The sequence below is a fragment of the Dreissena polymorpha genome, chromosome 14 (genome assembly GCF_020536995.1).
Source record: "Dreissena polymorpha isolate Duluth1 chromosome 14, UMN_Dpol_1.0, whole genome shotgun sequence".
Taxonomy (NCBI): Eukaryota; Metazoa; Mollusca; class Bivalvia; order Myida; family Dreissenidae; genus Dreissena; species Dreissena polymorpha.
This window is the reverse complement of record NC_068368.1, coordinates 16841126-16858564: the sequence shown is the minus strand read 5'-3', so window position 1 is coordinate 16858564 and position 17439 is coordinate 16841126. Positions and strand designations below refer to the sequence as shown.

Below are 17439 nucleotides of genomic sequence, written 5' to 3'. Positions count from 1 at the left end.
TTAGAGTTATTCGAATACGTACAATGTACTGTAACTTAAAAGGGTAATGTTAATATAACATCAAGCAACAAAAGATGAAAGTAGTCGTCAGATTAATTTATTTTACAATTTTACACGCAAAACATGACAATTTATTCCAAATTATAACTAAATACAAAAAAATCATATCCATCAGTTAAAACAACGGTAGTAAATAAATAATACATAAATCTCGACAAACACAATTAATAAACATAATGTTCATTTACACAACGCTTATTATCATAACTGTTTTCAGTACATCACACAATTAAAGTTATCACTTTAATAGTTGCAGTCATATTCACAAAGAAGCAAAATCAACTTGAGTGAAAATTTTCCACTTCAGCAAAGTTTTCAAGCTATAGTGAAAAATCCCATGGCAGCCATATTTGTAACATACCTAAAAAATTAAGTTATCTAAGATATTCTAAAAACAAACATTCTTATCAAGATGCTTGAGATTGGACACCAACTGTCTTATGATGGCATTCAGAAGGTTTAAAACACTATAGACATATAATGAAAATGCCCTACCCGCTTACACTCATGTTTTTAAAAGGACCGATACCGAACTTAGCACAACCCCTCATGTCCTGCACTTTCTGGTAAGTTACAGACTAGGCTTGTTCATATTCTTTGTTTTCTATAGCTGGAGTAGAAAACTTTTTCCAGGTCTAAAGTAATAAAACAAAAAATAAGATTTGATTGCTCAAACTACTTTATTCGATTACTGAATGGACCGGAACCATTTTTGAACCAGGCTTAGAAAAAAATATATGAGCAAGTTTCATGAAGATTGGGCCAACATTGTGACGAAAGAGTGTTCGTACGCTTGTAGTATAGTCATACAAGGGAAACTGGTCCACGGGCAAGAACCATTTACGAATTCGTTTGAGATATGATTGGAACAAATGCTCTGAGCATGTTTCATGATGAGTTGGCAAATAATATGACTTATACAGGGTTCACAAAATTTCACCATAGCCATATGATGAAAAACCAAGCCCTTACCCTCCCCCTTTTCAACCATGTTTTTCAACAGACCAGACCCAAGACCAATTTACCTTAGACCTCTAAATGTGACCCCGACTTTTGAGGTTAGGAGAAAGGTATTGCTAATAACAAAATCTCTCACGATGTTTAAAAATATGGCACGGTTATGGCTGAGATTAAAAATATCGGACGCACACCTGGCCACTCACATCAACGCACAGAATCACATTGCGACTGCTATATGCTGCCTTCACCAAGGATGGAATAAAGCTCGGACCCATTTGTGAATTACAATGAGAAATCCTTAGAACAAATGTTCTGAACAAGTTTCCTTAAGATTAGACAAACAAGCTAACACCAGTCAGTGCGCTTGACTATTATTCCAATTTTACAGTATAATGTTCATTTCTGTCAGTCATATAATATACATACCACAAAGATATTTGAAGTTGAATATATGTAGTAGTTTATGTTACTTTTTTTAAATCTTACATTTCATGAACTTAAACAAGGTATGTAAACAAACCAGATGTTCAACGATTTAACAATTTATTTTCTTGAATTTAATAAACTTTGCGAGCAAAGTCTGCATACAAACTTATTTACTCACACAATAACATCACATGTTATCTACAGACACAACACAATATAGAACAAGAAGCTGGACATGTTCAAAGCGTATAAACAGGATATTGAACTTCGGTGAGAACTTGGTTAAATATGACTTATTTGCAATATAAATATTCAAAAGTCATTAACAAAACAATCAACACTATGTAAATTTGCAAAGCTAGTTTTTTTCCTGCCTGTGGTACAAACTATGATGGGTTCTTTTGTCATTTTAAAAGACAAATTGTAAATTACATTTACAAGATTGTATACATAAATATTCAACAGGAGGACTCATGAGCAATTGTTCCAGAACACTTGTTTGGTTGTTGTTGAATAGTCCCACAGTGATCTGGTCGACTTTTTTGTTGACGCAGACAGACGTTGGGCTGCTCAATCCATCTTTCTGTAAAAGCAGAGTTACCAGCTTCTTTCTGCCCTCACGATCCACCTGTATGAAAGAATTGGTGATATTTCCACATAAAAGCACCTGTCCTGCAGGTGTAACATGAACGCCATATGTATGTAGTAGTTCAGGGTACGTGAGAGTGGATATCAGGGTCCCATCCATGGCCAGTGTGATCAGTTTGTTCTGGCTGTTGTTGGTGACATAGATCCTGTCCTCAGCTGGACTCACAGAACACTTCCACACTGAAACACATTAAACATTTCATATATAGATAAATCATTTTTTAATACATTAACATGTGTGTTCATCAGGAAAAATATATAAATAATTGAATAATAGTTCATACAAGTTTTGATAGATCTTCTTTTATGTTCAAAAACTGGTACATACATTTATGTAAAATATGTTTAATATTGAAATATAAAAAACATTTACCTCCCGAGTCCCCTTCTGCGACCTCATAAAGCTTTTTCACGAGTGTCCTTGTCAGAATGTAGTGGTACAGGGCAGTGCCAGAGGTGACGTACAACGCTCTGAGATGGTGGGCAATTCCACATGCAGCATGCTGTAACTGAAACCTTCTCCCATTAATCAGAGACCCATTTCTTACAGAGATGAACTGCACATCATTGCCAACAGTCACAGCCACCTCACAGGATGTAATTAGACAAATGTCCCATAGCTCACCAGACACATCACAGTGGCTGACTACATTGAACTGCTGGTAAAACAGCTACTCTTTTATTTTTATTATCAACAACATTGACACAGTTACAAGGTAAGCTGCAACTACCTGTGATGAAGCAAGACAAATCCGTGTCAATCGATATTTTCATATTATACACAGACTTTCTCCTGACTGTCATCAACTGATTTGGATTCATTAATACAATCCTCCCAAGATCTGACATTTTAGACAGGTACTGCTCAATATCAATTTTTGCCTTGAATATCATTGAACTCTGAATCTTAAATGGGCTCTCTTTCAGATGTGTCACACTCTTGTATTTTTTCAAGACATTTCCTGCTGGCTACTAACTCCATTTCTTTCTTGCTCTTATCACACAGGCCATGTACAGCTTCACCAAGTACTTGCATTTCATCCTTCAGTCTGCTGCAGTTGTCAACATCTTTCTTGAGAGAGGTTTGCAATAAGTTCCTAATTTCATCCAGTTCTTTCATGGTTGCATTTTCTAGCTCATCAAAATAAGCATTTAATCTGTCACGCATGTCTCGGATTTCGTGCAGTGTTTCACTATATGATACCTCCATGAACTGAATGATGGTCTCTTGTGTACTCTTAAACATATTAAGTTGGTAAAGAATAGTTTGAAGATTGATTGACAACTTTTTCATATCCAATGATAGCATTTTTACTGACTCAGAAATATGAGTCACATCGATGCACCGTCTGAAAAAGAAACATGGAGCATTATAAACAAACAAGACTATTGCCAAGCAATAAAAGTCCCCTACCTACACAGGATCCACCATTTTCAGCAATATTTGTCGTTAATTTGTAAGCATAGCAACCAGAATTCTTGACATAGGAACAAAATGAAATGACGTGCATAATCTCCATATTGCCATCTATCCATGTTTCAAGTTTCATGAACAAATATAAAGAACTTTAAAAGTTATGGCAGGATACACCATTTTCAGCAATATTTCTAGTCTATTTGTTGCCATAGCAGCCAGAATTCTTGACGTAGGAACAAAATGAAATCACCTGCATAATCTCCATATTGCCATCTGTCCATGTTTCAAGTTTCATGAAAAAATATGAAAAACTTTCAAAGTTATCGCTGGATCCAGAGAAGTGTGACAGACTGACAGACACAAAGACCGCAAACCATAAGTCCCTCTCCCGTTTCACCGGTAGGGGACTAACAAGTAAAGTCGTTGAATAGATATCCCCTGCCAAAGAGAAATTGTGTTTATGGATCAGTGAAAATGATGATTTGAAACTGTGGTAAGCTTCATGGCTGTAGATCATATCTTATTGGAGGTACAGCTCAAGACGGGGACGAATTCTGACATAAAAAGGGTGTGTTCAAGTCAAAAAGGGCCATTACTCCGTTATTTGCAAATGGATGGTGTCGCAATCTGACACACATCATACCCATATCCATATATACACGCATACAAAGTTTTAATTAAATCTGCCCAAGAAGTTACAAGATGTGGTCCCAGACACAAAAGTATGCTTATTTTCAAGTCAAAAAGAGCCATAACTCCATTATTTGCAAATCGATTTTGACATCATTTGAAGTCTATAATCCTTTTATCTATATAAATACTAATACAAGTATCAATTAAATCATCAAAAAGCAAAATCCAAGATATGGCTCCAGACACAAGTGTTCTGGAAGGACGGGCATAAGTTTGATAATTGTCACGTAAATAAGCAAATTCGTTTAATTGATATCCCCCGCCAAATAAATTTTGTTAATGGATGGGTTTAGAACTAAAAGAAAAGGTATAGTGAAGGGTTGTGCCTTTTGTCAATTATTTTTAACTCATTTGTACCTGTGATGGGTTTGCAGACAAAAAATATAGATAGTATATTTTCATGAATTTTCATGAATCATTTATAATTGATAGTATCATGACAAAAGGAGAAATACCTTGTTATGAGCATTTTCTTAAATAGAAATCTAGCATACCGAGTTATTGCCCGAAAAATAACAACATACAAAAATAACAAAGGACAATAACTCAAAACTATTACTAAGACAGAGGATGGTTCTTGAGCTTTCAACATTTATTTCTGTGAATTAAAATGTCTTGCCTTTTCCACAAAACATTCAATTTCAGAGTGTTGCAGAGTGAACACAACATTCGCCATGACATACGTGGAAATAACATAAATAAATATGTAAGGTTAATTATTCATCATTGAGTACGACCTAACATGAAGCATTTGTGTAACCTTGACCATTAATGTGAATCGTATGATCTTACATGAAGTATATTGTGTGACGTTGACTTAACCCTAGACATGAACCTTGACCTTAACCCTAGACATGAATCTTACATATGACACACAGCAAGGAAGAAGATGGAGAAGAATTATGGAAGGTTATTACAGAATTCACTGATGAGCTTTGACCTCGAAGGATGACTTTTTTATTCAATATCATACATATAATGTAAACATGTATAATTATGATCATACAACACAGTGATTGTATAAAGCAATAAAGTTCAGACATGTTATACAAGATATGCTAATATATATATATATATATATATATATATATATATATATATATATATATATTATATATATATATATATATATATATATATATATATATATATATATATATATATATATATATATATATAATTATTTTTTTTAGAGAGAAAAGAAAAGAACAACAGAGGAATAGTTATGAAAAATGATGAGTTGTATAAAGTCGGAAGAAAGCATACTGTATTTGTGTGTTTTGTTGTATATTCACAATGATCTTGTCAGATTCAAAAAAAAAATAAACAAAACTATTTTAGAAAGATAAAAAAAACTATTTTAGAAAGATAAACTAACATTAGAGTGAAATGTATATAAGTGGACAAAACATTATGAGAATTTAATCCGATTCCATTTTTGTTCAAAGATTTGTAATGTGTCATTACTGAGGGCTATTTCTTTCTCAATCTGGATTTTAAGTTTAAGACTATGGACAAAACAATCAAAATTTGGTACTTGTTTTTTGTACTTCATGTTTAAGATAAAATATTTCATCAATATAACCATAAAATTCACAATATTATTACCGTCTATTGATTTCAATGAGTTAATTCCGAAACTTACATTTAAGAAAGATAGTTTAACGTTTAGTTGCTGTTGTTCAAGAAAAGATGTTAATTGATTCCAAATAGGCTGGATGTGTTTGCACTCCCAAAAAAGATGTTCTATAGTTTCAATGTTTTCACTGCAGAAGTCACACAGATTTGAGTTAGATAATTTGCATTTAAAGAGATATTTATTTGTAGCTATAATTCTATGGATGTTTTTATATTGAAAATTTCTCAGTGTGCTTGACCTTTCACCACTCAAAATGTGCAGCTCCATGAGATACACATGCATGCCAAATACCAAGTTGCTATCTTCAATATTGCAAGAGTTATGACCAAGGTTAAAGTTTTGGGACAGAATGACAGAGTGACAGACAGGCCAAAAACAATAAACCCCGATCATTCGATTTGAGGGCATAAAAACAGCTTAATATCTGAAAGCGTTGCGTAACAAAACATCCAGAACTAGAGCTATGTCACAGACGTGACGTATACCCCCACATGCTGCATTGACACAGACTATTTTGCATGCTGTCCTCACAAAACAAGAGAAGCTTATTTATGGCAATTTTTAATAATTATTATGGCATAATCATTTAGGGCCATTTTTGACCTTTGAACTCAAAGCGTGACCTTGACCTTGGAGATATCTATGTAATTCTTTCGCGTGACACACCGTCCAACGATGGTGAACAAATGTGCCAAATGATTTTAAAATCTCACGATGAACGACATAGTTATGGCCCAGACAAGCTCATTTATGGCCATTTTGGACCTTTAAACTCCAAGTGTGACCTTGACCTTGGAGATATCGACGTAATTCTTTGGCACGACACACCGTTCAATGACTGTGAACAAATGTGCCAAATGATTTTAAAATCTCACAATGAACGACGTAGTTATGGCCCTGACAAGCTCATTTTTGGCAATTTTTGACCTTTGAACTCAAAGTGTGACCTTGACCTTGGATATGACGACGTAATTCTTTTGTGCAACACACGGTCCGATTTTGGTGAACAAATGTGTCAAATGATTTTTAAATCTCACAATGAACAATATAGTTATGGCCCGGACATGCTAATTTATGGCCATTTTTGACCTTTGAACTCAAAGTGTGTCCTTGACCTTGGAGATATCGACGTAATTCTTTCGCACGATACACTGTCCAATGATGGTGAACAAATGTGCCAAATCATTTTTAAATCTCACAATGAACAATATAGTTATGGCCCGGACAAGCTCATTTATGGCCATTTTCGACCTTTGAATTCAAAGTGTGACCTTGACCTTTGAGATAACGACGTAATTCTTTCGCGCGACACACCGTCCAATGATGGTGAACAAATGTGCCAAATGATTTAAAAAACCTCACAATGAACGACATAGTTATGGCACAGACAAGCTCATTTATGGCCATTTTTGACCTTTGAACTCAAAGTGTGTCCTTGACTTTTGAGATATCGATGTAATTCTTTCGCGCGACACACCGACCAACGATGGTTAACAAATGAGCCAAATGATTTCAAAATCTCACAATGAAGGACAAAGTTATGGCCCGGACAATCATTTTACCTTTGAACTCCAGGTGTGACCTTGACCTTGGAGATATCGACGTAATTCTTTCGCGTGACACACCATCCCATGAGTGTGAACAAATGTACCAAGTCATTTTAAAATCTAACGATTAATGACATAGTTATGGTCCGGACAAACTTTTGGTTTAAAACGCACTAAGTAACCCTGTTACCTAGTTTTTGACCCTACATGACCCATATTCAAACTTGACCTAGACATCATCTAGATACAACTTCTGACCAAGTTTGGCGAAGATCGGATGAAATTTTCGGGACAGAAAGACAGACAGACCGACAAAGTGACTCCTATATAGCCCCCATTACCAGTAATGGGGGTATAAAAAAGGTTATTAGACAGATAATTATAAGTCAAAGGCCCATAACTTTGTAAAAAATCAATGTACCGGAAAGAATGTCACCCTCTATACGCAGGTCATATAGGTAGACTCACATACCAAAAATCAGCTCGATATCTGAAAGGGATGCGTAAAAAAACTACAGAACACAGAATGCCAGACAGACAATGCAAGTGCTATATGCAAACCTACCGGGAGAATGAAAAACTTATTGCATAGTGACCCTATACTTATAATAAAATAATTACATTGATCCTTAGATGATTTACCTCAACAAAAGTATATAAAACAGACTTTGACAATGATTACAATCAATACAGTAGTTCCCTACCTGAGAAAAAAACAACATTAATTACAAATTTTGCAATATATCAATGTAGGCACCAATTTGACATTTAGACATCAAGCAATAATGTTCCTAAATATTAGTACCATACACAAATTAACCATTGAATGATCAGAATTATGACATCTGATGGATGAATGTGACTGTAGCCCTTAAACTTTCTTTAACCTTAATATATTTCAATCAAATTCATGCCTGTGTGTCACATACCTGTGATGAAGCAGAACGCAATCTGAGCAGCACAGCTGACTGTGGCCCTGGCAAAACGTTTTCAGTTTCTTGTCCTTATGCACATCACATTTCAGAAGCATATCCTCCATTCTCTTTGTGACAGGCCATTTATTATTGCTTCTCTTCCATATTTGGAATGGTTTTTGTACAATTGATCATGATTATAACCACGTTTTCCACACAAAAAACTTCATACATGTTTCACACAAAAATATCTGCACTTTATTCAATACTTTGACTTTTGCATGTGCTGCAAACAAAGTCCTTCACATAATCTTACCTTTAATTAACAGAATTGACAGAAGTTGACATTTTTAATACTTATATACTTAAATTATAAACTGTCCTCTGATTAACAAGCTATGTAGTTGATTTTTTTACTCATTTTATGAATAGATAGAGAAATGAGTGTTATTAACACCAACATGTGTAGCATGACGACACACACAGAGTTTTTTTATGAAACAATTCAATAACCCCCAACCTTTATGGGCTAATATAATTCTAGTTGTATCCACTATCAAGACACTTTTAACAAACACTGAAGTACAAAGTACATAGTTAAGTACATTTTTATGATAAAACAGAGAGATAAACTTTTTTCTGAAAATATACTTAATCTTGATACATGTATTCACTTCACAAGCAAGCCTTGTTGCTGGTATCCAATAATCAACTGATTTACCTTTATTTATTTTCCCATGTACATGACAGTTGTCACTTGTTTTAATCAATTGTTCTGCTCAGAACTGAATTGAAAATCTTTTTTATCAGAACCATGATTTGTGCTCAGTTTAATATAATATAAGATTGCAAACTCCAGAGACAAACCTGTCTTAATTTAAGACGTCAATGCAAACCATCGAGTTATATGTACCGGAAACCACCAGTTAAACACTTGCTCGCTTGACATGATCCAATCTACTATCAAGGATTTTCTATTTAGTTTTTAACTAAGTGCAAAGTATTTCATCCCAAACTTACATTATTAAGCAAAAACGTCTGTTCATTTTTGTAACTGTGACTTTGACCCTACAATGGACCCGATTTTTTTTTCTAAACTTGGCCGATATACCATAAGAAAACATGTTCTGACCAAGTTTCATGAAGATTTAACTAAAATGTGACTTCTAAAGAGTGCACAAGAGTTTTCTTTAATTTAACAGAACAACCTAGTTTTAGACCTAATGTGACTAAGTTTCAATCGGGGTAAGAATATTATTAAAAAAAATATTCTGACCAATATATGACAATAAATGCAGACCCTATAATGATCACAAGGAAAATGTTTATGACGCACAATACAAAAAAGTGATCACAAAAGCACACCATGAGAATGTTGTGCTCAGGTAAGCTAAACATGGAGAAATCACATAAAAGCCGTATTTTTATGCTGCAAATAATGGTGCATGATATGAAAAAATGGCTTTAGGACATACATGTATTTATACTTTTAGCTATGACAGTCATCTTGCGCAGTGAAGTGGAACCATATGTACTCATATGGTAGAGGACCCTCCAATGAAGATTTGTGTAAATGTTCATGAAGATTGACGAAGAACTAAAATATGTCAAATATATCAAACCTTGGTACTAATGCATTTTTAAACTCAAGCGTACATTGTGTTCCATTTGAACCAAACATATATGCTTGCGAGATCATCTTTTCTTGCATACCTATAGATAAAATATGACATTTTTGCAGTGAAATAACAGCAGTGAAAATAAACAAATTGTTCTTTTCACCGGTGAAAAGAACAAAGTTTCAGAACTATTTCTATTTTTAGATTATCATAAATAATTTTATATATATTTTCTATGATCATGAGTGAATTAAAATCGACATTCCACCGAATCCAACATATTTTATTTTTGTTTTATGCTTTTTCATCGTTTATTTACATTGTAAAAGAGTTTAACTAGAGAATTCCACTGGAATAATGATGTCATTTCGTCACACTAATGACGTCATTTTGTGTTTTGAAATGCATTGAGGCACGCCACGGGTAGAAAGGGTAACTTTTCAGCAAAACGGAACAGCTATTAAAAATGTTCTTGAAAAAGGGGCATAAAAGAAACAGAAAATTTGTTCATGTCAGTGTAAGATCGTTTGTTATTTCACTCATGATCATAGAAAAATATTTTCACTCGCGGCTGCGCCACTCGTGAAAATGTATGTTCTATGATCACTCATGAAATAACAAATGATCTTACACTGACATTAACAAATATCCTCTATATCAACCTTTCCGTACATTTTTACAAATCTTACAAAGAGTAAAATAACAAAAGCTGTGTTCGTGAAACACAATGCCCCCTTCTGCACTTTGAAGCCACACTGCAGCTATTTTAGAAAAAAGACCTTTGACCTTGAAGGATGACCTTGACCTTTCACCACTCAAAATGTGCAGCTCCATGAGATACACAGGCATGCCAAATATCAAGTTGCTATATTCAATATTCAGAAGTTATGACCACGGTTAAAGTTTTGGGACAGACACACACACACATTCAATGACAGACAAACAGGTCAAAAACAATAAACCCCTGATCATTCGATCCAGGGGCATAAAAAGAAGGCCCTTGTTCACTGTGACATATAGGAAAACAACTTTTATGTGCAGATTTTTAGATGTTTGTGTAATAATATTGGTTTTCATCGACAGTGTTTACTATAACCTTTTTGGGAAAAAAGCACCATATGTTGTTCCACGCAAAATACCAAACCTTAGGGACATGCTATTTTAGAGATTTATTCAACGTTTCACTTTAAACATTTAGGGAAACAAGAACCCCCCAGGATGGGCTTATTTTGACCACAAGGGCGTGGTTGGAACTAACATGGTGGAGATCCAACGTATTATGTTTCCTAACAAATAAATAACCTCTATGCTTGACTATGTCAGAGACGATTTTAAAGTTTTCACTATGCACATGTATAAATATAGGGCAAACAAGGTACCCCCAGGGCAGAGAAAGTTTTGATCTCAGGGATATGATTTTCACAAACTTGGTAGAGGAATAACATAAGATGTTACATCCAAAATACCAAACCTCTGGGCCATATGTTTTCAAAGGAGGACATTTTCAAAGTTTTCACCAAATACAAAGAAGGGAAAAACATAACCCACAGAGCAGGGCCAATTTGAAACACTGGGACATGATTTTTGTTAGAGGACTGCTCTACAATGTTACATGCCACATACCTAACCTCTGGGCCTAGAGCTTTCTGATGAGGAGATATTTAAAGCTCTCACTATATACAAATAAATGAAGCAAGTTTGCCCAAGGGCAAGGCGATTGTGACCCTAGGGGCAAGATTTGAACAAAATTGGTATAGAACGAACATATCATTTTACATATAAAATATATCACCTCTGGGCCTTTTAGTGTTTGTTTTTATCTTTTATATGAAATATTTAATGTATTATAACTAAAGGTCAGGGTGAGCTCTTTTTGACTTCAGGTTCCTGACATAAACAAACTTACAGGACAACTAGACATTATTTCACACAAATACATTGAATTACACCACTGACTCTTGTGTTTCATAGAAAATGTTGAAGTTTTCATTTATAAAAGATAGTTTCAGTTCTAGAGACCTACATATGCAACAGTTTAGAATGATGCGTCTCCCCCCAAAAATATAGTCGTCCAATGATAATTCCTGTGAAGTTTGTAAAATTCAGTGTTGGAAGAAAAATGTAATGGTCGACCGCAATTATGCACAGATAATATACATTCCCTATATAAGTCTATTGACCCCAGGGGCATGATTTAAACAAACAATGTACTGGACTGATGTTAAAATGTCTTGAATGTGTTGCTTTGGGAGAATTATGTTAAAAGTTATTGCTATACAAGTCTTCATAAATCAGGTTATCCCTGGGGCAACGGAAATTTTGATCCGTGGGTTTGATATAAAGAAACTTTGAGAGGCATCAGTATACAATGTTACACACCAAGTTTATAAACCCCTGATCAGGTTTAACTCTTTACCACTTAGATACGTATTTTAACGCATTTGTAGTCCCTGCGTCTCTTTAATTAAAGGCCTTTCTTACTAGATCCAGGTTTTAAAGGCTTCATTCCCAACTCTTTAATACTGACTAGCAGCAAACAGCATAAAACATGAACAGACTGCTTATTACTTGCAGTCTGTTCAGGTTTTCTGCTGTTTGCACATAGCCATTTTCAATTAGCTTATACGTGGGAAAGGGTTAAGAAGAAGAAATTTACCATACAAGTCTATATGTAAATCAGACTTTGAAAGAGGGTGCAACCAGGGATCATTCCAGAGAAATTTGGTTAAAAGTTTCCAAGCGGTTCAGGTGGAGAAGTCTATAGAAGAAAATGTAAACAGCCACACGTACGCACTGACTGACATCATCTTATACTTAAAGCTCTGCCTGAGCACAATGTGCTAAGGTGAGCTAAAAAGGTGTTCACACTTATTTCTATTCTTACCTATGGTGGCAATATTGTGCCATGGAACTGAACCATAATGTTCATGTTATTTAGGACCCTCCAAGGAACATTTGTAAAACAAGAGATGTGTTTGTCAGACACATAATGCCCCCTACTGCACCGCTTTGATTTAAATATTTTTGTTTTGGATTATATCCCTTTAAAAAATATTACTTCCCTTGTAAAAATGATCTGTACCTGTCAAAGGATAAATACAAATTATCTCCCTTTAAAGCTTGTTACTTCCCTTGGATTTTTTTTTACCTTTGACCTTGAAGGATGACCTTGACCTTTCACCACTCAAAATGTGCAGCTCAATGAGATACACATGCATGTAAAACATCAAGTTGCTATCTTCAATATTGTAAAAGTTATCGCAAAACTTTAACCAAGGTTAACATTTTGGGACAGAATGACAGACAGGCCAAAAACAATATACCCCGATCATTCAATCCAGGGGCATAATAAATCACGAAAATAAGCAATACTTAAAACAATCACATTTACAAAACTTTAAGGCTAATTCTATTTTAGCTCAAGCGGCCATTATGTGCAGTGGAGCACAACCTTTTCAATATTTTTTGCAAGAGGACCGCTAAATGAACATTTCTGAGCAATAATTTACAAATCTAACTATAGTAAGAAAAAGGGGTGTTTTGACTTCTTGATATTTAAAGATGTTGGGGGCCATATTGTTCAGTGACGGGAACCATATGCATATGTTTTGTTAAGGACCCACCCAGAAACACTTTTCAAATTTTCCTGAAGATTTCAAAAAAGAAAAAAAGGGCTATGATGACCCTTCAGATTTCCCATACATCAATGTTTTTTTTAAACATTTGACTTGGTGAATTCACCAGACCCATGTTCAAACTTGGTTGAGACATTGTGAAGATAAGCATTCTTACAAATTGTCAAGCAGCTTGAGTCATAAATGTTTTCCTTAGAGTGTTAAAACATTGTGTTTTTTTATAGATTTTACCTGGTGACCTAGTTTAATAGACTCACATGACCTGATTTCATGTTGGCTTAGATTTTGTTAAAATAACAATTCTTACAAAGATTCATCAAGAATAAGTCTTAATTTGCCTTAAGCGTGGTAAGGTGGTTTAATAGGATATTACCCTGGTGAGTGAGTTTTAGGATGCACATGAACTAGATTAGAACTCTGTCAAGAAAATGTCAAGATAGCAATTCTGATTAAGTTTCATCAAGATTGAGTCATAAAGGTGTGAGTGGGGAACAAGGTTTTTTTTAGAGACATTGTTGAAATATATTTTTAACAATTCTATTTTTAGATTCTGGAACCTATATCTAAGATTTGATGGGGTGACCTAGATACTGAATGCATATGACCAACATTAGACCATGGCCTAGACATCCTGACCAAAAATCATCTGCAACTTTGTCATACATGTTGACTCTAGAATAGTAAAAAGGAATTTCTAAGATTTGACATGATGACCTAGATTTGGTCCCGGTCTGACCACGATTCTAACTTGACCTGAATATTGTCAAGATAAACGTTCTGACCAAGTTTCATGAAAGTTCAGCTATTAATGTGTCCTCTAGTGTTGACAAGCTTTCTCTACAATTTAACCTGTGACCAAGATTTAGTAGGCATGTGACTCCGTTTTAAACTTGGCCTATATATGGTCCAGTTAAACATTCTGAACAAGAATCATCAAGAATAAAAATATTTGCAAATATTCTGACCAAGTTTCATCAATATAAAATGAAAAATGTGGCTTTGAAAGTGGTAGCGAGCTAAAAGATGATGATGCACACAGTACAAAGCACGAAGACAGGCAACGGACTAAGGGTGATCACAACAGCTCGCTTTCAGCACTTTGTGCTCAGATGAGCTAAAAATTATGTCAAATATTCAAAACTTTAATCTCAATTGTAAACAACAGCACAATGCCCAAGATTTTTTGTTGAAAAAACTATTAATCCAGTATACATCCTCTCCCATGTTTAGGGGGTATAAGAAAATTAAACTATATTATGTTCATGTGAGCTGAAAAGCAATCAAGCATTTTCTCATTTCATTTGAGACCTGCTCTGGGTAAACAGGGCTTAATGCATGTCCTTTTAGTGTTGTCCCAGAATAGCCTGTGCAGGTCGCATAGGCTGATCAGGGACTACAGTTTCCGCCTAATCTGCTGGATTTTTACTAAGAAAAGACTTCCTTTTAACAAAAAATACATTAAACGAGGTAAGCACCATCCCTGTTTAGTCTGTGCAGCAACAATCTCATCTAGAGATTACACTTAAAGCACAACATTAAGCCATGTTATCCCAAAGCAAGGCTCATTTCTGCATCCCAAAGCAGCTATGACTTACTTTTGTTGAGGCTTACAGCTCCACAACATTGAGAATTAGGGCAACAAAAACTGATCTCGTTCTCGATCTGAAAATAAGAAAGTATACTTTCATTCAAAACCTGTTTACAATGGAGATAATCTGTTTCTGAACAGAAGAATAACATGTATTTGCATTGTGCCCACAAATCATGGGTCTAGTTCTAAAGATCAAATAACTGGTATACTATTAAATAGCAACCTAGGTATTCATTATCTATTTCATACTAAATGCATGTTTGTTTTGTTTTTAATCTATATCAGAAAGATATCAACATAAGTGTGTCACTATTACACTATGTTACAAATAAGAAGTCAGTTATTTTATTTTGGTGGTTTCAATAGATTATTGATTTTAAAATACGACTTATCTGAAAAATTATAATATTAAGCATCAATATCAAACACTTTGTTTTCATTTTTATGCTTTTCTTTTGCATGTTTACATTTTAAAAGGGTTTACAAATTTTGTTCGAATAATAATGCCTAGGAGTAACATGAGCAGCACCTAGCGGCTGCAGACCGCTTATCTAATTTTATTTTTCAAGGTGAAGGGACCTATCTCAATACTTCAATCAACAAGAGCTGTCACCATAGGATGACATATGGCCCCTATAAATGCTTTGATATAAGTTATGAGCATTTTTCGAAACCTAAACGCAGATTTCGAAACCTAAACGCGGACCCTTAGTTCAAGGTCAAGGTCACAGGGGTAAAAATTTGTGTGCGTATGGAAAGGCCTTGTCCATATACACATGCATACCAAATATAAAGGTTACATCTGAAGCGACATAGAAGTTATGAGCATTTTTCGAAACCTAAACGCAAAGTGTGACGGACAGATGGACGGACAGACAGTGCGATCACTATATGCCCTCCTTTGGGGGCATAAAAATGGGGGAAGGGAGGGGTGTATAGTGTGGGGGTGTGGTCATTTATTACATTATCTTTCAAAAAATAAGAAAAAACATGAAAAACAAGAGCTGTCACCATAGGATGACATATGCCCACTATAAACGCTTTGATAGAAGTTATGAGCATTTTTCGAAACCTAAACGCAGATTTCGAAACCTAAACGCGGACCCTAAGTTCAAGGTCAAGGTCACAGGGGTAAAGATTTGAGTGTGTATTGAAAGGCCTTGTCCATATACACATGCATACCAAATATTAAGGTTATATCTCAAGGGACATATAAGTTATGAGCATTTTTCGAAACCTAAACGCAGATTTCGAAACCTAAACGTTGACCCTAAGTTCAAGGTCAAGGTCACAAGGGTAAAAAATGTTGTGCTTTTGTAAGTCCTGTCAATATACACATGCATACCAAATATGAAGGTTATATCTCAAGGTTCATAGAAGTTATGAGCATTTTGAGAAACCTTAACGCAGATTTTGAAACCTAAACGCGGACCCTTAGTTAAAGGTCCAGGTCACAGGGGTCACAATTTTTGTGCATATGGAAAGGCCATGTCCATATACCTTGCATACCAAATATAAAGGTTATATCTCAAAGGACATAGAAGTTATGAGCATTTTGAGAAACCTAAACGCAAAGTGTGACGGAAGGACAGACGGATGGACAGTCCCATCACTATATGCCCTCCTTTGGGGGCATAAACATTTGGGGGGAGGGATTCTTGGGTGGGATGGTTGGACGGTCTTTCAAAAATAAAATAATAAAAATAAATATTTGTGTTTTATAACCATGTTTGAAAAAAACAAGAGGGCCATGATAGCCCTGTATCGCTCCACTGTTTTTTCTTTGCGTAAAAAACGTGTAATGCGCATGGGTTGAAATGTACTCAAGCATGTGACTTTCTCTTTCTATCCCTCATCCAACTGGGCGCTTAAAGTTGGAAGGGTGAGCATTTTTATATATGGAAAAAGTTACTACCGTGTTAACTAAACAGACAAAAAAGCCCGGGAATTGTTGCACAGGTCCTTTGCTTATAACGTAGGTACATTTATCTCTCCAAAAGATATTGTCGTTCTTTCTATTTCACATATTTTTAGATGCTGAAGATCAAATCTACGCATTTGATTTGAAACAGATTCACAAGACCCATAGGAATCAAAATGCCTTAACCCTTTACCAAACAACACATTTTGGACTTTCCCAATTTGAAAGAGGTTGCAGACGTCAATTGAATTAAAATGGAATATGAAGGAAATGATCAGGTAGGGTAGAAATAATTGTGATAAAAGGAGATATTGCTCATCAACCCACACATCCCTAAGACCAACAGGCCTGAGAATATTATGATAATCT

The 17439-nt window shown here is 35.0% G+C and overlaps 1 protein-coding gene and 1 long non-coding RNA gene across 6 annotated transcripts in view; both read right to left on the bottom strand.

Moving 5' to 3' along the window:
• The window catches only part of LOC127858630 (histone-lysine N-methyltransferase SMYD3-like), an 82728-nt gene that overhangs the window by 18299 nt on the left and 46990 nt on the right, over positions 1-17439 (bottom strand). For all 5 annotated transcript variants that reach the window (XR_008038994.1, XR_008038993.1, XR_008038991.1 and 2 more), the window contains one exon: positions 15154-15220. Coding sequence is in view for 1 of the 5 variants with exons in the window: in XM_052395844.1 (XP_052251804.1) it covers positions 15154-15220 (67 nt within the window). In the remaining 4 variants the exon portion in view is untranslated. The remainder of the gene's footprint in view (positions 1-15153; positions 15221-17439) is intronic.
• LOC127858654 (uncharacterized) lies at positions 145-8599 on the bottom strand. The gene is made up of 3 exons (XR_008039006.1): positions 8320-8599; positions 2468-3443; positions 145-2274 (listed from the first exon to the last, which is right to left on the bottom strand). It is a non-coding gene; the product is annotated as an uncharacterized LOC127858654 (long non-coding RNA).